A 20540-nucleotide genomic window follows, 5' to 3' on the forward strand; every position below is an offset into this window, starting at 1 on the left:
GTCCGGGCCGTGCTTCGCCTCGCGCTAACTGCCCAGAGCAGCGAGAAGCTACAAGCAACCTGCGGACACCTTTCCGCCCGCTCCAGCCTCTTCTGCCGCCTGCCCCGAGCTCTGCGGGGGAACGGGCTCAGTCCCGAATGCTCCTTCCCGGCCGCTCTCTTGCCCTGCTCCAGCATGCGGTCCCTCCCATGCCATTGCAGGCCTTCCCAAAGTGGTCCTGCGTGGGCTGCCCACGGGCTGCAGGACTTGCAGAGCTGCTGCAGCATGGGTCCGTGCCATGGGGTCCATCCTTCAGGAGCACACTGCTGCAGCGGGGGTCCCGCACAGGTGGCAGCTCCTGCCCTCCTGCTACCAAACCCTTGCCATGAAAGATGAATACAAGGGCGGCCAGGGCGTCAAGGTGACATCAAAGACACCTCCTGCGTCGCCCTCGTTGATGGGCTGTAGGTGGAGAAGCTGCAGCAAAGCGGGATCCATGGCCTCACCGGCTCCAAGGCCGGACCCCATAGCTCTGCTCTTCAGACCGATGACATCTTCCCCATTCCCAGTCCAGAAAAAGTCCCGAGGTGCGGACTCTGCGAGACCAGGAAAGGGGAGGCACCGCGATAAACAGGCTTTTCCCAGTGCTGGCGGCCTTGGGGACACCAGACAATTCCAGACAGGAGCTGGGGCTCTCTTCCGAGCAGCTGCGAACGAGGCTGTCCCTTTTCAGATCCGCTTCCTTACCCAGTGGCAGAACAGAGGCAGAACCTCTTCTGCGAGGTTTTCTGCTTCTTTCGCACTGTTTGGCTGGCTGTTCTTTGTCTCCTTGTCCTGGCCAGCCTGTTGTGCGGCGCCCCGTGGGCTGGTGACACAGCTCTCTGTCTCCTCAGGCTTTTCCTTAGAGCATCAACAAGTCCTGAGCCCTGCTGGTTGGATGGGTACGTTCAGCCCTGCAGCGAGGTCTGCCACACAGGGAAATTTCTGAGCAGCAGCCCCCAAACTAGGTGCTGGATCCCCAGTCACAGAAAAAGGGTATAGCTTTTCCTATCTTTCGAGCTTTGTCTCCCTTATGCGGGGGTCTTGGTCCAGGCTCGCTGCTGGAGAGGCGACGGCTGAAGCCCTGTTGTTCATGGGGTTCGTGAGCTGGTCCGGGCATGCCACCAGCACGTAGAAGGACGGAGAAGAGCCCAGGGCCCTGCTGTGCCCCGCAGCGCTGCTTCAAAGGTGGTGTCCTTGCTGGTGTTCCAGCTGTGCGGCTGCAGGATCTCCTCCAGCCCCAGCTCCCACTTCCCGCAGAGCTCCGGGGGCCTGAGCAGCGCTACGGGCAAGTCCCAGCTGGTGTTCTGGGGGCAGGTTCTGGCATGGCTGGGCAGCGTGATGTGGAAAGCCCTGTCTGCCATTCTTCTTCTGCCCTGCTCGGCAGCCAGGCCCTGGATGGCTGGCAGCTGGGAGGCTTCTGCCCAGCTGGGAAATTCCTTCCTATAGAGTGTCTGCAGCTTCGCACCTCACCCCCCTGAAAAAAAAAAAAATAAAATAAAATAAAATAAAATTTAATCCCAAAGCCCTGATACTTCACAACCTGGTTTGCCTGGAGCCGTGCTTGGATAACAAGGCTAGCACCTTGGCGACGTACTCAGCGCCATCGTGTCTGGAAAACTTCCCTATCCACCAAGCCCGCCAAGCACTGCGCAGCCACCTCTGCCACAAGCACCTTGTTTCTCACACACACCTCTCCACGTATGTGGACGTCCATAAATAAAGGAGTGCGGAGCTACACTACATCTCTTGCATGTATTTTGGGGTAAAAGTCTCACGGCAACTGCCAGTTGTAGGAGGCTCACTTACCTGGGCCTGAAAGAGGTCAGTGCTCCAGCAGTGTTTCCAGGACCTGTGGTCTGTCCCCACCACCAGGCTCTCCTCCATCCGTTGCGTGTGGCCAGTTCCAGTGCGCCTCCGCTGGCTGCACTGCGCTGTGGAGGGTGCCTTGAGAATGAGCCTTTGTACCCCAAACTGAGGGTTTGGGTCCCAAAGAGAAGGCTCTGGGCACTAAAAAAGAGGCTTTGGGCTCTCAGGATGAGCCTTTGGACCCTGAAATTCAGGCCTCGTCTCCTAGCATGAGGATTTGGGAATTTGAAAGCAGGGGTGTTCCCCTCTAATAGGGCCTGACCGTCTGAGAAGGCCGCTTTGCACCTTCCAATGAAAGTGTGGCCCCTAAAACTGGGGCATTGTGCCCTAAAAATGGCAGCCTGGTCCATATGAGTGTGGCTGTAAACAAGAAAAAGCCAGTAAAAAGGAGGGTTTATCCTTTCAAACAAGGCTTTCGAGCCCAAGGAAGAGGCTTTCTGCTCTATTATGTGACGCTGAGGCCTAAAAAGAATGCTTTGGGCCCTAAAAATGAGAGCCTGGGTCCAAAACTGGAGGGTGTAGGTGATAAAAAGTTGGCTTTGGATCCCAAGTATAGGCTCTCTTGCCCTGAAAATGTCCTGAAAGCTGGGTGCTTAAGGACAAGGCTGTGGTCTGTAAAGAGGAGCCTTGGTGCCATACCTGTATGCTTTTCAGGTGCAAAGAAAAGGTGATAAAAAGGTTTTGGATCCACAAAAGATGCTCTTAGCCCTGAAGTGAAGGGGTTACGGGGTGAAAATGAGACATTTGGCCCTAAAAATGAGGCTTTGATTCCTCAGAAAGGGTCTTTTCTGTGTGCCCGGAGCATCCCAAAGGCCCTGCTGGCAGCTGGTCACAGGTTTGCTGGCTCAAATGGGGCCTCGTGGGGCTGAAGAGCTGCTGGGGGAAACTGCTCTCGGCCGCTCTGGTTCAGAAGAGCTGGCCTCTGGAGGGAACCCACTTCGAGACTCTGTCCCCAGTGCTACAGCGCCTGGCTGTCGTCGTGCAGCCTGGCAGCATCCCAAAAGGACGCTCGCTGCTGGCCAGAGTCAGAGGGGGCAGATCCTTCCTCCGGGCACATGGTGGGCATTTGCCAAACCCTGCTGGCAACCTCCAGCCCCAAATGCCCTCGGCACACAGAGCTGGGGCTGTGCTGGGAAGGCAGGCAGCGATGAGCCCGCCCAAGGACAGGGACACCCCAGCACTATTTGGGTCTGTAGGGGCCAGGCTCAGCCTGGTTTGGTGCTTCAGTCACAAGCTGGGTGCTGATGTCAGTCGGGAAGGGGCTGTGTCAGGGATGGTGCCCTGTCAGTGTCCCAGGCCGGGCTGGACGGAGTTGCAAGCCCCCTGGGGCCGGGGCAGCTGTCCCTGCCTGCGGCAGGGGGTGGCCAGGTGCCCTCTGAGGGTCCCTTCCAAGCCGGCAGTGCCGGGGGCAGCGACGGCACAGCAGCGCTCTCCCCAGCACCCCGTCTGCACACGCTTGCTCTGCTTGCCCTGCGCCCCGAGCGCTGATGCCACGCGGCCCCAGCCCCATGCATGCAGCCCCTGTGCCAGCAGGGCGCGGCCATGAGGTCACAGCGCCGCACTGTGACGCTGTGCCAGGCCACGGGCACCTCTCTGCGCCGGCCCCAACGGGCGGCACTCACGCGGCGGTGGCAGCATGGGGCGGATGTGGGGGGCTGCGGCCCCCACCCGCCTCCTCCTCCTCCTCCTCGTGCTGGCAGGCCTGTGTGCCCGGGATGCCTGGGCTATGCCAAGGCGAGCGCTGGCAGCAGGTGGGTGCCAGCGCCGGGGGCAGCGGCAGGGCCGTAGCCGGGCGAGTCGCCGGAGGGGCTGGGGGCTGAAGCCTGGGCTGAGCCCCCCCGGGGCCCCTGTGAGCCGAGCCACGCGCCGCGCTGCCCCGGGTCCGGCCTTCCCGTACGTTTGTCCGCCTGGCCCTCGAGGGGTGCTGCGCGTGGCCTTCAGCCTGCGTCCCGAAAGCTGGCGGGGGCCGGCCGGGAGGTCCCTGAGCCCCGCCGCAGCCTCAGGAGTCTCGCCCCGTGCCTGGGTCCCGCACCATGCCCCGGCCCCTCCGTCACTGCAGGGTGCTCAGGGGCACAGCGGGCAACGGGAATGTGTCTTCTCTCTGGTTGCTTCCAGGTGACGATGCGCGCGGCAGCGCTTACCCAGCTCCTCAGCTGGATCCTGGAGTGGAGCTTCAGGGGCATCCCAGCGGTAAGTTGTCACCGTCCCTTGCCTCGAAAGAAGCAGCATTTGCTTTGTGATCACTGGTCCACGTGCGACTGGAGATCCCCTGAAGGCCTTCCGAGGGGTTGTCCGCTCACTGGGGGGGCTTCCCGAGGGCAGAACTGGTTGCAGCACGCAGTGGAAGCCCTCCTCACCTGTCCTGGACCCCCTTTGTGCCCGCAGGCCGTGCTGTTCCAGCTGCCCCGTGGAATCCTGCTCCTGAGACTGGGTGGCACCCCACAGGTACGTCGATGTCGATCTTCATTTCCTTGGGGTTTGTTAGTGGCTTTCTGCGCTAGCTGAGCAGTGCTGCAGCCTCTCCCTGGCCAGTGGGCTCTTCTCCACAAGAAGCGGGGATGATTGTTTTTCCCCCATGCTTTAGCGTGGGCTTCCCGTGCGTCTGTTAGGAATGTCCTGGTAAGGAAGCACCGGCAGGCCTCTGTGCATTTGTCCGCCCGGCCCCGGAGGGGTGCCGCACGTGGCCTGCAGGCAGAGTTTTGAAAGCTGCCGGCACCAGCCAGGAGGTCCCCAGGCCCTGCTGCAGCCTCGGGAATCTTGCCCTGCTCCTGGGCCCTGTGCCGTGCCCCGGCCCCTCCGTCACTGCAGGGCACTGGGGAAGAAGGAGGTCACAGCGCGCAGTGGGAACGTTTTTGCTCTGTGCCCGTAGGTGATGGCTACGTGACGTCTGAGCATGGTCCTGTCCCCGTGCCCCAGGGCGATCCCACAAGTAAGTCACTGGGAGGAGTGAGCATTTACCGCTTTGGTTGCTGTCCGCGTGAAATGGACCTTCAGCCTTCCTTGGCCTCAGACATGCAGGAGAGCAGAGAGGGAAGGGGTCAGGCTCGGTGACACGCCTGGGGCGCTTTGCCTTGCCAGGCTGTCTTTGCCAGCCGCTCCGCCCCCGTGCTGCAGAGCCAGCGGGCACGTTGGGGTTGAGTTTAGAGCCTGGGGTGAGCTCTGGGGAGGCCCTTCTCTGGGCAGCTGCACGCATGGTTAGTTTTGTCCCAGCACGGTGGCACTGCAGGCCCCTGGTGACTGTTTGCAAGAGGCTCCGGGGCGGGAGGGAGAGCCGAGGGCCATGCAGCAGTCCCCTGTTGGAACTGCATTCACTGCTGTGCGATGGGAAGAAGCATCCTGCCCCGTTTGGTGGGAGCTGCTCTGCTCTGTGTTTGTTTGCAGGCGTGGCTGTAGGCGATGGCTATCCAGCTTCCCCGCTGGGTCCCGGCGCCGAGCTGCAGGGAGGTCACACGGGTAGGGCCTTTTAGTTGCGTTGAGAGCTGCCGGCTCCAAGCCCAAACGTCAGCCCGGTGTCTCTGGTGTGCTCACTCTGCACCTTCGGAGCCTGCTTTTCAGTGCTTTATTCACACGGAATTTAACGTCCTCCTTTCTGCTTAGGTCCTCGAAGAGCGATGCGTCAAGCTAAAAGAGGCAAAAGTTCCCAGAGGACCTCGGAAATCCTGAAGGAAATCCTGAAGGAACTGGAGGGAGCACAGGGTGGGTGTGTTGCACGTGGAAGCCTGAGGGGCTGGGTACAGCCCCGGACACGCCGTAGCCTGCACGGCAGGAAGGCCCCAGTCGGAGCCTCGCGGTGATCTCCCGGGGTGATCGGTTGGTTGGACTAGCGACTAGGAGCACCCCCAAAAGCCTAGGCTTTGTTGCAAAGCCACCTGTGTGCATGTTGAGAAGCATCGCCTCCTGAAGATAGCCCGTTCCTGCTGAGGAACGGTCGCTCCCCATCCAACTGTGCCGCTTTCTTTCTAAAGGGGCGGACGGAGAGGCTGTGAAGCAGGAGGCGTTTCCGAGGGGAAACACGCTGCCAGGCTCTGAGGGAGCGACAGAGGCAGCGCAAGCGACCGTCCCGCCAGGTAACTGCCGTCCGCTGGCACGGTTAGCACAGAGCAGGTGCTGCCAAAGGAGCCTGGAACCGCTCTGGAGGAGGGCTGTGGTCTCTGGCGTGCGGAGCTCAGCGCCAGCAGTGTGCCAGACAGAGATGCTCGCGGGCCTCCGTGCCTGTGGTTAGGGATTGCCTGCCTCCCACCGCAGCCAGTTCCCAGGGGCTTCGGCACTTTTCCCTTGGGGGAAAGAGGCATCTGAAGCGCCTTCAGCAGGTGACTGACGGGGCCCGTGACCCTTAATGGAGCGTACCTCCCGCAGCACCTGAGTCCCGCAGCTTGCCAAAGTCCCCAGGGGCCCAAAGCAGCACCGCAGCACCGAGTGGGACCCCTCCTGCGACCTGCGGCCCAGGGGGCTGCACGGACTCGCAGATGGGGCACGGGCCCAGAGGGAGCCTCTCCGTCCTTCTGCATCCTCTGTGCCTAAGCCGCGCTGAGGCTTTCCCTTTCTCTGATTCTTGGCAGTGCTCTCGGAGCCCGGAGAAGCCCGCCACACCGGGGTGTTTCAGTTTTTTCGAGAGAATCCAGGTACTGAGCAGGCCGTAAGCGGGAGCCGCGTGCTGGGAGCTGGGAGCATGGCGGCGGTGCCTTCTGCTGAAAGCAAGGCAGCTTCTTCACTGAGAGGCTGGCAGCGGGAGAGCAGACATCTCGGCACTGCCAGAGCTCCCGCAGGCTGCCCAGCAGCGCAAGCACGCGCTAAGGCCCCGAGCTGTTCCTCCAGGTGCGGCTGGCGAGAGGACCGCGAGTGCCTCGGACGGTGCCGCCGTGCGCAAGCACTGCCTCGTGAGCACGGCGGCAATCTTGGGCTCCCTGCTCTTCGTCATGCTTCTGTGCTGCGGGGTCATCCGGCTGCGCAGGAGAAGACAGCAGTGAGTGGCCGTCTCTTGCCCCAGCTCCCCGTCGGCCGGCTGCCGCTGGCCTTGCAGCACCGCCGGTGAGGTGCTGCGGCGCGGCCGCCGGGTGCTGCCCAGCCTCCTCTCTCCGCAGGCGCCTCTCCGCAGCCTCGGAAGCCCGGGCACCGAGGCGGGCCCAGCGCCAGCGGCCGCCACCCGTGCCCGGACGAGTACAGCGCACCCGCCCGCCCCCGGCCAGCTGGCTGCAGCGCGACCAGCCCAGCACCCTCCAGCCCCCGCAGCCGCCATGGACACCACCCCCCCGTCCCCCACCACCCCCCCGTCCCCCACCACCGTCCCGGCCCTCCTACGAGGGCTGGGGGCGGCCCCCCCGGCGTGCGGGGCAGCGGGGGGGTGAGGACTGGCAGCCGTCCGGCAGCTTTGCCGAGCGGCATGCCTTCTCAGAATAAAGCTCTGCACCCGAGTCGCCAGTGTCCGGGCCGTGCTTCGCCTCGCGCTAACTGCCCAGAGCAGCGAGAAGCTACAAGCAACCTGCGGACACCTTTCCGCCCGCTCCAGCCTCTTCTGCCGCCTGCCCCGAGCTCTGCGGGGGAACGGGCTCAGTCCCGAATGCTCCTTCCCGGCCGCTCTCTTGCCCTGCTCCAGCATGCGGTCCCTCCCATGCCATTGCAGGCCTTCCCAAAGTGGTCCTGCGTGGGCTGCCCACGGGCTGCAGGACTTGCAGAGCTGCTGCAGCATGGGTCCGTGCCATGGGGTCCATCCTTCAGGAGCACACTGCTGCAGCGGGGGTCCCGCACAGGTGGCAGCTCCTGCCCTCCTGCTACCAAACCCTTGCCATGAAAGATGAATACAAGGGCGGCCAGGGCGTCAAGGTGACATCAAAGACACCTCCTGCGTCGCCCTCGTTGATGGGCTGTAGGTGGAGAAGCTGCAGCAAAGCGGGACCCATGGCCTCACCGGCTCCAAGGCTGGACCCCATAGCTCTGCTCTTCAGACCGATGACATCTTCCCCATTCCCAGTCCAGAAAAAGTCCCGAGGTGCGGACTCTGCGAGACCAGGAAAGGGGAGGCACCGCGATAAACAGGCTTTTCCCAGTGCTGGCGGCCTTGGGGACACCAGACAATTCCAGACAGGAGCTGGGGCTCTCTTCCGAGCAGCTGCGAACGAGGCTGTCCCTTTTCAGATCCGCTTCCTTACCCAGCGGCAGAACAGAGGCAGAACCTCTTCTGCGAGGTTTTCTGCTTCTTTCGCACTGTTTGGCTGGCTGTTCTTTGTCTCCTTGTCCTGGCCAGCCTGTTGTGCGGCGCCCCGTGGGCTGGTGACACAGCTCTCTGTCTCCTCAGGCTTTTCCTTAGAGCATCAACAAGTCCTGAGCCCTGCTGGTTGGATGGGTACGTTCAGCCCTGCAGCGAGGTCTGCCACACAGGGAAATTTCTGAGCAGCAGCCCCCAAACTAGGTGCTGGATCCCCAGTCACAGAAAAAGGGTATAGCTTTTCCTATCTTTCGAGCTTTGTCTCCCTTATGCGGGGGTCTTGGTCCAGGCTCGCTGCTGGAGAGGCGACGGCTGAAGCCCTGTTGTTCATGGGGTTCGTGAGCTGGTCCGGGCATGCCACCAGCACGTAGAAGGACGGAGAAGAGCCCAGGGCCCTGCTGTGCCCCGCAGCGCTGCTTCAAAGGTGGTGTCCTTGCTGGTGTTCCAGCTGTGCGGCTGCAGGATCTCCTCCAGCCCCAGCTCCCACTTCCCGCAGAGCTCCGGGGGCCTGAGCAGCGCTACGGGCAAGTCCCAGCTGGTGTTCTGGGGGCAGGTTCTGGCATGGCTGGGCAGCGTGATGTGGAAAGCCCTGTCTGCCATTCTTCTTCTGCCCTGCTCGGCAGCCAGGCCCTGGATGGCTGGCAGCTGGGAGGCTTCTGCCCAGCTGGGAAATTCCTTCCTATAGAGTGTCTGCAGCTTCGCACCTCACCCCCCTGAAAAAAATAAAATAAAATAAAATAAAATAAAATTTAATCCCAAAGCCCTGATACTTCACAACCTGGTTTGCCTGGAGCCGTGCTTGGATAACAAGGCTAGCACCTTGGCGACGTACTCAGCGCCATCGTGTCTGGAAAACTTCCCTATCCACCAAGCCCGCCAAGCACTGCGCAGCCACCTCTGCCACAAGCACCTTGTTTCTCACACACACCTCTCCACGTATGTGGACGTCCATAAATAAAGGAGTGCGGAGCTACACTACATCTCTTGCATGTATTTTGGGGTAAAAGTCTCACGGCAACTGCCAGTTGTAGGAGGCTCACTTACCTGGGCCTGAAAGAGGTCAGTGCTCCAGCAGTGTTTCCAGGACCTGTGGTCTGTCCCCACCACCAGGCTCTCCTCCATCCGTTGCGTGTGGCCAGTTCCAGTGCGCCTCCGCTGGCTGCACTGCGCTGTGGAGGGTGCCTTGAGAATGAGCCTTTGTACCCCAAACTGAGGGTTTGGGTCCCAAAGAGAAGGCTCTGGGCACTAAAAAAGAGGCTTTGGGCTCTCAGGATGAGCCTTTGGACCCTGAAATTCAGGCCTCGTCTCCTAGCATGAGGATTTGGGAATTTGAAAGCAGGGGTGTTCCCCTCTAATAGGGCCTGACCGTCTGAGAAGGCCGCTTTGCACCTTCCAATGAAAGTGTGGCCCCTAAAACTGGGGCATTGTGCCCTAAAAATGGCAGCCTGGTCCATATGAGTGTGGCTGTAAACAAGAAAAAGCCAGTAAAAAGGAGGGTTTATCCTTTCAAACAAGGCTTTCGAGCCCAAGGAAGAGGCTTTCTGCTCTATTATGTGACGCTGAGGCCTAAAAAGAATGCTTTGGACCCTAAAAATGAGAGCCTGGGTCCAAAAACGGAGGGTGTAGGCGATAAAAAGACGGTTGCATCTCCGCTGGCTGCACTGCACTGTGGAGGGTGCCTTGTCAAAACCGAGGTGTCCTGTGTGGCCTGGTCACAGACAGGCGCTGCAGCAGGCTGTCGCTGTGACAGGGCAGCATGGCCCACCTTCCTCTGGATCCCAAAGTGATGATTTGTTGCCTCCAACTTGGGGTTTGGACCTGCAAAGAAGGCTTTGGACCCGAAAATTCAGGCCTCGGCTCCTAACATGAGGATTTGGGAATTTGAAAACAAGGGCTGTTCCTCTCTAATAGGGCCTCACCATCTAAAAGGCCGCTTTGCACCTTCCAATGAAAGTGTGGACCCTAAAACTAGGGCATTGTGCCCTAAAAATGGCAGCCTGGTCCACATGAGTGTGGCTGTAAGCAAGAAAAAGCTAGCTTTGGATCCAGAAGCGGGTGTGAGGGCCCTGACCAAAAGCACTTGGTGACTTAAAAGAAGCACCCTGGTCCTGAAAACCGAGGATTTAGGCAATCAGAAGAAGGGTTTGGATCCCAAGTGGAGGTTCTGGAGCCTGAAAATAGGGGATTGGAGCCTAAGAAGAACACAGTGGGTCCTAATAATGACGCTTGTACCAGTGAAAGACCCGAGGGTGGTCGGGGGTAAAGAGTGAGGGCTGTGAAGGGGAGCTTGTACCTCCAAGTCAGGCTTTGGAGCTGAAACCTGGGCCTTTGGACTCTGCAGCTCAGGGTCTGGATCCTGAAGTGATGTTTTATTCCTTCCAGATGGGTGTTTGGACTCGAAAAAGAAGGCTTTGGACCCTAAAATTCAGGCCTCGTCTCCTAGCATGAGGATTTGGGAATTTGAAAGCAGGGGTGTTCCCCTCAAAGAAGGCCTCTCCATCTAAGAATGCCGCGTTGCATCCTATAATAAAATTGTGGACCCTAAAAATAAGGATTTTTTCCTTGAGAATGGCAGTCTGCTCTGTAAGATTGACGTGTAAGGAAGAAAAAGCTACTAAAAAGGAGGGTTCATCCTTTCAAACAAGGCTTTCGAGCCCAAGGAAGAGGCTTTCTGCTCTATTATGTGACGCTGAGGCCTAAAAAGAAAGCTTTGGGCCCTAAAAATGAGAGCCTGGGTCCAAAAACGGAGGGTGTAGGCGATAAAAAGACAGTTGCATCTCCGCTGGCTGCACTGCACTGTGGAGGGCGCCTTGTCAAAACCGAGGTGTCCTGTGTGGCCTGGTCACAGACAGGCGCTGCAGCAGGCTGTCGCTGTGACAGGGCAGCATGGCCCACCTTCCTCTGGATCCCAAAGTGATGATTTGTTGCCTCCAAATTGGGGTTTGCACCTGCAAAGAAGGCTTTGGACCCGAAAATTCAGGCCTCGGCTCCTAACATGAGGATTTGGGAATTTGAAAAGAAGGGCTGTTCCTCTCAGATAAGGCCTCGCCATCTAAAAGGCCGCTTTGCACCTTCCAATGAAAGTGTGGACCCTAAAACTAGGGCATTGTGCCCTAAAAATGGCAGCCTGGTCCACATGAGTGTGGCTGTAAGCAAGAAAAAGCTAGCTTTGGATCCAGAAGCGGGTGTGAGGGCCCTGACCAAAAGCACTTGGTGACTTAAAAGAAGCACCCTGGTCCTGAAAACCGAGGATTTAGGCAATCAGAAGAAGGGTTTGGATCCCAAGTGGAGGTTCTGGAGCCTGAAAATAGGGGATTGGAGCCTAAGAAGAACACAGTGCGTCCTAATAATGACGCTTGTACCAGTGAAAGACCCGAGGGTGGTCGGGGGTAAAGAGTGAGGGCTGTGAAGGGGAGCTTGTACCTCCAAGTCAGGCTTTGGAGCTGAAACCTGGGCCTTTGGACTCTGCAGCTCAGGGTCTGGATCCTGAAGTGATGTTTTATTCCTTCCAGATGGGTGTTTGGACTCGAAAAAGAAGGCTTTGGACCCGAAAATTCAGGCCTCGTCTCCTAGCATGAGGATTTGGGAATTTGAAAGCAGGGGTGTTCCCCTCAAAGAAGGCCTCTCCATCTAAGAATGCCGCGTTGCATCCTATAATAAAATTGTGGACCCTAAAAATAAGGATTTTTTCCTTGAGAATGGCAGTCTGCTCTGTAAGATTGACGTGTAAGGAAGAAAAAGCTACTAAAAAGGAGGGTTCATCCTTTCAAACAAGGCTTTCGAGCCCAAGGAAGAGGCTTTCTGCTCTATTATGTGACGCTGAGGCCTAAAAAGAAAGCTTTGGGCCCTAAAAATGAGAGCCTGGGTCCAAAAACGGAGGGTGTAGGCGATAAAAAGACAGTTGCATCTCCGCTGGCTGCACTGCACTGTGGAGGGCGCCTTGTCAAAACCGAGGTGTCCTGTGTGGCCTGGTCACAGACAGGCGCTGCAGCAGGCTGTCGCTGTGACAGGGCAGCATGGCCCACCTTCCTCTGGATCCCAAAGTGATGATTTGTTGCCTCCAAATTGGGGTTTGGACCTGCAAAGAAGGCTTTGGACCCGAAAATTCAGGCCTCGGCTCCTAACATGAGGATTTGGGAATTTGAAAACAAGGGCTGTTCCTCTCTAATAGGGCCTCACCATCTAAAAGGCCGCTTTGCACCTTCCAATGAAAGTGTGGACCCTAAAACTAGGGCATTGTGCCCTAAAAATGGCAGCCTGGTCCACATGAGTGTGGCTGTAAGCAAGAAAAAGCTAGCTTTGGATCCAGAAGCGGGTGTGAGGGCCCTGACCAAAAGCACTTGGTGACTTAAAAGAAGCACCCTGGTCCTGAAAACCGAGGATTTAGGCAATCAGAAGAAGGGTTTGGATCCCAAGTGGAGGTTCTGGAGCCTGAAAATAGGGGATTGGAGCCTAAGAAGAACACAGTGGGTCCTAATAATGACGCTTGTACCAGTGAAAGACCCGAGGGTGGTCGGGGGTAAAGAGTGAGGGCTGTGAAGGGGAGCTTGTACCTCCAAGTCAGGCTTTGGAGCTGAAACCTGGGCCTTTGGACTCTGCAGCTCAGGGTCTGGATCCTGAAGTGATGTTTTATTCCTTCCAGATGGGTGTTTGGACTCGAAAAAGAAGGCTTTGGACCCTAAAATTCAGGCCTCGTCTCCTAGCATGAGGATTTGGGAATTTGAAAGCAGGGGTGTTCCCCTCAAAGAAGGCCTCGCCATCTAAGAATGCCGCGTTGCATCCTATAATAAAATTGTGGACCCTAAAAATAAGGATTTTTTCCTTGAGAATGGCAGTCTGCTCTGTAAGATTGACGTGTAAGGAAGAAAAAGCTACTAAAAAGGAGGGTTCATCCTTTCAAACAAGGCTTTCGAGCCCAAGGAAGAGGCTTTCTGCTCTATTATGTGACGCTGAGGCCTAAAAAGAAAGCTTTGGGCCCTAAAAATGAGAGCCTGGGTCCAAAAACGGAGGGTGTAGGCGATAAAAAGACAGTTGCATCTCCGCTGGCTGCACTGCACTGTGGAGGGCGCCTTGTCAAAACCGAGGTGTCCTGTGTGGCCTGGTCACAGACAGGCGCTGCAGCAGGCTGTCGCTGTGACAGGGCAGCATGGCCCACCTTCCTCTGGATCCCACAGTGATGATTTGTTGCCTCCAAATTGGGGTTTGGACCTGCAAAGAAGGGACTGCACCGTGGACCTGCGGGCAGAGAAGGGCCCGGGTCACGCCGGGAGCCCCAGCCCTGGGTTCCTCTGAGCAGCAGGGGACGGGGATGTGGCACCTGATGGGAGTGAGCAGGTCCTGCCGGTGCTTCTTGCGGAAGACCTGCACCTCCTGCAGCGTCAGCTCCGTGGTGAAGGACGCTTGGACGAGGAGGGCCAGGAAGAGCTGGGGGAAGATGGCCTTCGCCTCCTCCAGGCAGCTGGGCAGCAGGAGGATCTCGTGGAGGGGCCTTGCTGCCTGCAGAAAGCACCCAGAGGCGTGGGCAGGGAGGGACAGAGGAGGGTGGAGACCCCCAGGCTGGCCCCGTGGGCGCGCCCGGGTGCCCCAGGGTGCGGATAAGGCTGGGAGGGGTCAGGGGAGGGGAGCGGGGCCCCTGTCCATCGGAGATGGGCAAGCGAGGAACTCACGGCCAGGGCCAGGATGCGCGGGTGGTCCTTGATGGAGGTGGATGTCTTGCACCCAGACTGGTTCATGAGGACGCGGAGCAGCTCCCGCAGCACCCTCTCTGTGGCTGGGGGCTCAGACACCATCGCCCTCCACATGGTGACGGCGACGCTGCGGGACCCCCGGGCTGTCAGCAGGGCCTCCCCCGGCCCGGCTGCTGTCCTCGCTGGTGGTGGTGGGGGGGGGTGGATGAGACGCGCTGGGCCCCGTACCTGGTGCAGGTCGGCGAGCACTGCAGCAGGCTGGCAACCGTCTCCCTGGGGTGCTTGCTGGCCAGCGCCAGCAGGGCCCTGTCCAGGCTCTGAAGGGCCAGCGCGGCTCTGACGGACGGCAGGGTTCTGTAGATGGCCCACACGATGTTCAGCACCTGGAGGTGGGACACGGGTGAGACGGGGCCGGCACCAGAGCAGGAACAGAGCCCCGAGGGCTGGAGCCGTGGCCGGGCCGCTGGCGGGTACCCACCTGTCCCGAATGGAAGTCGGTCTCTGCCGCCAGCACGTCCACCATGTGGGCAGCCAGCTTGGTGCTGTAGAGGCTCGGGGCTCTCATGCTCTCGACGGCGGCGAGGAAGACGCCCAACCGTTCAGAGGGCTGCAGGTACTTCATAAACGTCTGTGGGAGGAAGGACAAGACGTCAGTCACCCCGAGGGCTGCGATGGCCCCGCTCAGCCCTGCTGCTCCCAGCGCCCCAGGAGAGCTGGGAGCAGGGGCTGGGCCGGGCGACGGCTGGGGTGCGGCCGCGTGCGGGCCCCGTGGGGACCGGGCTTTGTCGGGGACAGCGCCGGTCCTCTTCCTGACGTCGCAGGGCCGGGGTCTCCTCCGGGGCTCAGGGCTGGCGCTTCTCACCATGAAGATTCTGCTGGTGTTGCCGTCTTCTGAGAGCCGTAAGGACAGCCGAGCTCGCCAGCGCTCCCGGAGCTGCGGCGGCTCGGCATCCTGGTCCCAGAGCCTTGTTCCTGGAGAAAAGCGGACACAGTGTCAGCGGGGGGGCCTGGGGACCTGGCAGTGGCAGCCGGGGGCTCGGGCACAAGCCTCCCTGGCAGGAAGGGGGCATGCCAGAGCAGAGCTGGGGGCAGCGCTTCCAGGGAGGGCCCGGGCTCTCGCGCTCAGGGCAGGGGGAACGGCTCGTCAGCCCGCGGAAAGGCAGCCGGGCTCGCTCGGTCGGGTCTCTCCTGCTGAGGAGAGAGGCGCAGGCGGCCTGGTGCTGGCCTGGCTGTGCCGGCGTGCCCGTGTCTGGAGGGACCCAGCCCGACGCGGCTCCTCTCACTTCTTTGCTGCCCGATGAAGATGTAGAGGTGGCGCACAGCCTCCGCTGCCTCGTGCCTGGTCCCCTCGTTCTTGGAAGTGCAGCACAGGAGGAGGCTCCCCACCAGCCTCCCCAGCATGGAGAAGCGGTGCTTCTCGGGGTGGTGATGCCTCACCACTGTGGCTCCTGCAAAGCAGGAGCTGACCTGGGGAGAGAGGCAGCGCGGGACCGCGGCTGAGCGGGGCGGCGGGGCCCCAGCCCCAGCCCCGGCTCTGCGCAAGCCTGGAGATGGGGAGAGCCGCGGCCGCGGAGCGAGGACGGGGGCGCCGGGGCTGCCTGCACCAGGGGCTCCCTACCTGGGGCAAGGAGCAGGTGTTGATGAAGGCGGCCAGCCTGGCGATCCGCGCCATGGCCCTCTCCTCCACGGCCTCTGGCTGCCGCTGGGTGAAGGGCAGCAGGAGCTGGGGAGAGAAAAGCTGCTGGTGTGCCCGCAGCACGGGGCACTGGTCCTTCCAGCTGTCCCCCTGCTGCGGTGGCCAGGCGGGTGGCCATGCCCCTGTCCTGCTGAAGCCCCCGCTCCCTTCCCGTTGCTCCCCAGACATCCCTCCAGCCTCGCAAGGGCCAGCTGTGGGCCAGCCCCCGCCTTGGGGACCCCTGCCTGCACCAGGCGTTGCGGCAGAGAACTGACCGCGTGCGTGAAGCCCAGCCTTTGCCAAAGCCAGACCTTCAAGATGTTCTGCAGCTCCAGGAGGCCGGAGGCGCCGGCGCTGCCCACCAGCACCTGCAGCAGGCTGTCCAGGGCTTCCATGGTCTGCAAGGAGGACAGGGGTTGGGGCACCCGAACAGGGAGCAGTGGTGTCCCAAGCGCCCAGCCCGTGCATACCTTGAAGTAGAGAGACGTGTCCGTGTCTCTCGTGTCCTCGTGGCCAGGGAGGTGGAAGACGCTGCAGAGGCAGGCGCGCAGGAGGCCGTTCGTCCTGTCCTGCGGCAGCAGCCCCGCTCTGCTGCAAGGGGAGGAGGGGAGAGGTGTGGAACGCCCCCTGTGCGGCACCCTGTGCCCCACTCGGGGCCCCTGGCCGGGACCGGGGCCACCGTGGCGGCCAAGCCCGCGCTGGCCCAGGTACCTCATGGCGGCGATGGCGAGCATGGCTTTCTGCCGCACCGCCGTGTCCAGGCGATCGGTGGGCTCCTCCTGCAGCAGCGCCTGGAGGGCACAGCGCGAGGGCACAGGGCAGTGTCCCCCGGCCAGCGAGCGGCTACAGGGGCTGGCCTGCAGGGCTGCCCCATCCCAGCGCCCCCACCAGAGCCACCTCCCGGCTCCTGGGGCTCCCCGGCGGCCCCCGCAGCCCTGCAGCGGGAAGGGCCGTGCCCAGCACCCAGCCAGAGGGTGCTCCCCGCGGGGCAGGGCGTCCCCTCACCTTGATTCTCTGCGCCACCTCCAGCTGGCAGAAATACACCGCGTCCCAGGTGGTGTGGTCCGCGACGGCGGCTTTGCAGGCGTCGCAGACGGAGGCCAGAAACCTCAGCTTCTGTGCCTCTCGCTGAGCCGCGGAGGGGAGAGACAAGCGAGCGGGTCAGGGGAGCCCAGCAGTCTCCCTGCGGGCACAGCCGGGGCAGGGGCTGCCCGGAGGAGGCCAGCAGCCGCAGCACAAAGGGCGAGCGGTACCTTGGGTCTGCGGCTGCAGCAAGCGCGGATGAAGCTCAGGGCGTCCTCTTCCTCCTGCCGCGGCGCGGCCGAGGCAGAAGGGCCCACGCCTGAGCCAGAGGGCGCCTGCAGTGGCTGCACCTCACTCTCCTCATAGGGCTGCGGCCAGGGCCTGGAGGCCGGGGAGGCCCCAGCCTCCTCCAGCCAGGCCGCTCGCGGGGAGCAGGGGGGGATCCCCGACATCCTGCAGGGAGTGCCCAGGAGTGAATGTGGCTCCCGCTCCTGTCGCGGGGTAGGGATGCCACAGAGTGCCACCGCTGCCGCCAGCCCCAGGCCCCCACCCAGGCCCCCTCCTCTTGCCCTCGGGCGGGCGGCCCCAGAGCCCCGCGGGGGTCCTGTCCCCAGGGGCCTGCAGACGCCATCCCCTGCACTGGAGGGAGGTCCCCCTGCCCGGGGCTGCCCCCAGCCCCACTGCCGAACCAGGCCCCTTGGGGCCGGCCCCGCTGCGCAGCCCTGGCAGCGCTGACCCACCTGCTCCTCAGCCCTGGCTCCTGCGCTGGGTTTCTGTGGCAAGGTGCCCGCGGTTTGTGCCTTTGCTTCGCACCTGGAGCACCGGAAAGCACTCCAAGCAGTCGCAGCTGCACGGAACCAGGTCCGTTGTGTCCGTTGGGACGGGACCCGCCCCAGAGGCCCTGCTCCCGGATCCGGAGACGCTCCCTGGGCCCTGGCGTGGGAATACTAAAATTATAATAAAATTGTGGGCCCTAAAAATAGGGATTTGTTCCTTGAGAATGGCAGCCTGCTCCTTAAGATTGACTTGTAAGCAAGAAAAAGCTACTAAAAAGGAGGGTTTATCCTCTCAAACAGGGCTTTCGAGCCCAAGGAAGAGGCTTTCTGCCCTAATATGTGACGCTGGGGCCTAAAAATGACAGGGCAGCGTGGCCCGCCCTCCTCTGTCTGGATCAAAAAATGATGCTTTGTTCCCTCCAGATGGGTGTTTGGACCTGAAAAGGAGGCTTTGGACCCTAAAATTCAGGCCTCGTCTCCTAGCATGAGGATTTGGGAATATGAAAAGAAGGGGTGTTCCTCTCAGATAAGGCCTCGCCATCTAAAAGGCCGCTTTGCACCTTCCAATGAAAGTGTGGACCCTAAAACTAGGGCATTGTGCCCTAAAAATGGCAGCCTGGTCCATATGAGTGTGGCTGTAAGCAAGAAAAAGCTAGCTTTGGATCCAGAAGCGGGTGTGAGGGCCCTGACCAAAAGCACTTGGTGACTTAAAAGAAGCACCCTGGTCCTGAAAATCGAGGATTTAGGCAATCAGAAGAAGGGTTTGGATCCCAAGTGGAGGTTCCGGAGCCTGAAAATAGGGGATTGGAGCCTAAGAAGAACACAGTGGGTCCTAATAATGACGCTTGTACCGGTGAAAGACCCGAGGGTGGTCGGGGGTAAAGGGTGAGGGCAGTGAAGGGGAGCTTGTACCTCCAAGTCAGGCTTTGGAGCTGAAACCTGGGCCTTTGGACTCTGCAGCTCAGGGTCTGGATCCTGAAGTGATGCTTTGTTCCTTCGAAATGGATGTCTGGACCCGAAAAGGAGGCTTTGGACCCAAAAATTCAGGCCTCGTCTCCTAGCATGAGGATTTGGGAATTTGAAAGCAGGGGTGTTCCCCTCTAATAGGGCCAGACCGTCTAAGAAAGCCGCTTTGCACCTTCCAATGAAAGTGTGGACCGTAAAACTAGGGCATTGTGCCCTAAAAATGGCAGCCTGGTCCATATGAGTGTGGCTGTAAGCAAGAAAAAGCCAGTAAAAAGGAGGGTTTATCCTTTCAAACAAGGCTTTTGAGCCCAAGAAGAGGCTTTTGCCTTAGCATGTTACACTGGGGCGTAAAAATGAAAGACAGTGTGGCCTGCCCTCTTCTTTCTGGATCCTGAAGTGATGCTTTGTTCCTTCGGAATGGGTGTTTGGACCCGCAAAGGAGGCTTTGGACCCTAAAATTCAGGCCTCGTCTCCTAGCATGAGGATTTGGGAATTTGAAAGCAGAGAAGTTCCTGTCAAATAAGACTTTGACATCTAAGAAGGCCGCGTTGAATCTTATAATAAAATTATGGACCCTACAAATAGGGATTTGTTCCTTGAAAATGGCAGCCTGGTCCGTAAGATAGATTTGTAAGCAAGAAAAAGGCAGTAAAAAGGAGGGTTTATCCTTTCAATCAAGGCTTTGGAGCCCAAGGAAGAGGCTTTCTGCTCTAATATGTGACGCTGAGGCCTAAAAAGAATGCTTTGGGCCCTAAAAATGAGAGCCTGGGTCCAAAACTGGAGGGTGTAGGTGATAAAAAGTTGGCTTTGGATCCCAAGTATAGGCTCTCTTGCCCTGAAAATGTCCTGAAAGCTGGGTGCTTAAGGACAAGGCTGTGGTCTGTAAAGAGGAGCCTTGGTGCCATACCTGTATGCTTTTCAGGTGCAAAGAAAAGGTGATAAAAAGGTTTTGGATCCACAAAAGATGCTCTTAGCCCTGAAGTGAAGGGGTTACGGGGTGAAAATGAGACATTTGGCCCTAAAAATGAGGCTTTGATTCCTCAGAAAGGGTCTTTTCTGTGTGCCCGGAGCATCCCAAAGGCCCTGCTGGCAGCTGGTCACAGGTTTGCTGGCTCAAATGGGGCCTCGTGGGGCTGAAGAGCTGCTGGGGGAAACTGCTCTCGGCCGCTCTGGTTCAGAAGAGCTGGCCTCTGGAGGGAACCCACTTCGAGACTCTGTCCCCAGTGCTACAGCGCCTGGCTGTCGTCGTGCAGCCTGGCAGCATCCCAAAAGGACGCTCGCTGCTGGCCAGAGTCAGAGGGGGCAGATCCTTCCTCCGGGCACATGGTGGGCATTTGCCAAACCCTGCTGGCAACCTCCAGCCCCAAATGCCCTCGGCACACAGAGCTGGGGCTGTGCTGGGAAGGCAGGCAGCGATGAGCCCGCCCAAGGACAGGGACACCCCAGCACTATTTGGGTCTGTAGGGGCCAGGCTCAGCCTGGTTTGGTGCTTCAGTCACAAGCTGGGTGCTGATGTCAGTCGGGAAGGGGCTGTGTCAGGGATGGTGCCCTGTCAGTGTCCCAGGCCGGGCTGGACGGAGTTGCAAGCACCCTGGGGCCGGGGCAGCTGTCCCTGCCTGCGGCAGGGGGTGGCCAGGTGCCCTCTGAGGGTCCCTTCCAAGCTGGCAGTGCCGGGGGCAGCGACGGCACAGCAGCGCTCTCCCCAGCACCCCATCTGCACACGCTTGCTCTGCTTGCCCTGCGCCCCGAGCGCTGATGCCACGCAGCCCCAGCCCCATGCATGCAGCCCCTGTGCCAGCAGGGCACGGCCATGAGGTCACAGCGCCGCGCTGTGACGCTGTGCCAGGCCACGGGCACCTCTCTGCGCCAGCCCCAACGGGCGGCACTCACGCGGCGGTGGCAGCATGGGGAGGATGTGGGGGGCTGCGGCCCCCACCCGCCTCCTCCTCCTCCTCCTCGTGCTGGCAGGCCTGTGTGCCCGGGATGCCTGGGCTATGCCAAGGCGAGCGCTGGCAGCAGGTGGGTGCCAGCGCCGGGGGCAGCGGCAGGGCCGTAGCCGGGCGAGTCGCCGGAGGGGCTGGGGGCTGAAGCCTGGGCTGAGCCCCCCCGGGGCCCCTGTGAGCCGAGCCACGCGCCGCGCTGCCCCGGGTCCGGCCTTCCCGTACGTTTGTCCGCCTGGCCCTCGAGGGGTGCTGCGCGTGGCCTTCAGCCTGCGTCCCGAAAGCTGGCGGGGGCCGGCCGGGAGGTCCCTGAGCCCCGCCGCAGCCTCAGGAGTCTCGCCCCGTGCCTGGGTCCCGCACCATGCCCCGGCCCCTCCGTCACTG

At 60.5% G+C, this 20540-nt stretch overlaps 1 protein-coding gene across 1 annotated transcript; it reads right to left on the reverse strand.

The window, feature by feature from the left end:
* Positions 1-13191: 13191 nt before the first annotated feature.
* On the reverse strand, positions 13192-17923 carry LOC136791634 (maestro heat-like repeat-containing protein family member 7). Its single transcript, XM_067003375.1, has 13 exons — positions 17215-17923; positions 16705-16927; positions 16457-16579; positions 16163-16242; positions 15922-16042; positions 15763-15849; positions 15395-15499; positions 15060-15243; positions 14255-14748; positions 14005-14159; positions 13756-13903; positions 13407-13585; positions 13192-13324 (listed from the first exon to the last, which is right to left on the reverse strand). The coding sequence occupies exons 2-13, from the start codon at positions 16924-16926 to the stop codon at positions 13192-13194; spliced, it is 2031 nt and encodes a 676-aa protein (XP_066859476.1). The 5' UTR covers position 16927; positions 17215-17923.
* Positions 17924-20540: the final 2617 nt, after the last annotated feature.

This window comes from Anser cygnoides, chromosome 10, assembly GCF_040182565.1.
Source record: "Anser cygnoides isolate HZ-2024a breed goose chromosome 10, Taihu_goose_T2T_genome, whole genome shotgun sequence".
In the NCBI taxonomy this organism is placed as follows: domain Eukaryota; kingdom Metazoa; phylum Chordata; class Aves; order Anseriformes; family Anatidae; genus Anser; species Anser cygnoides.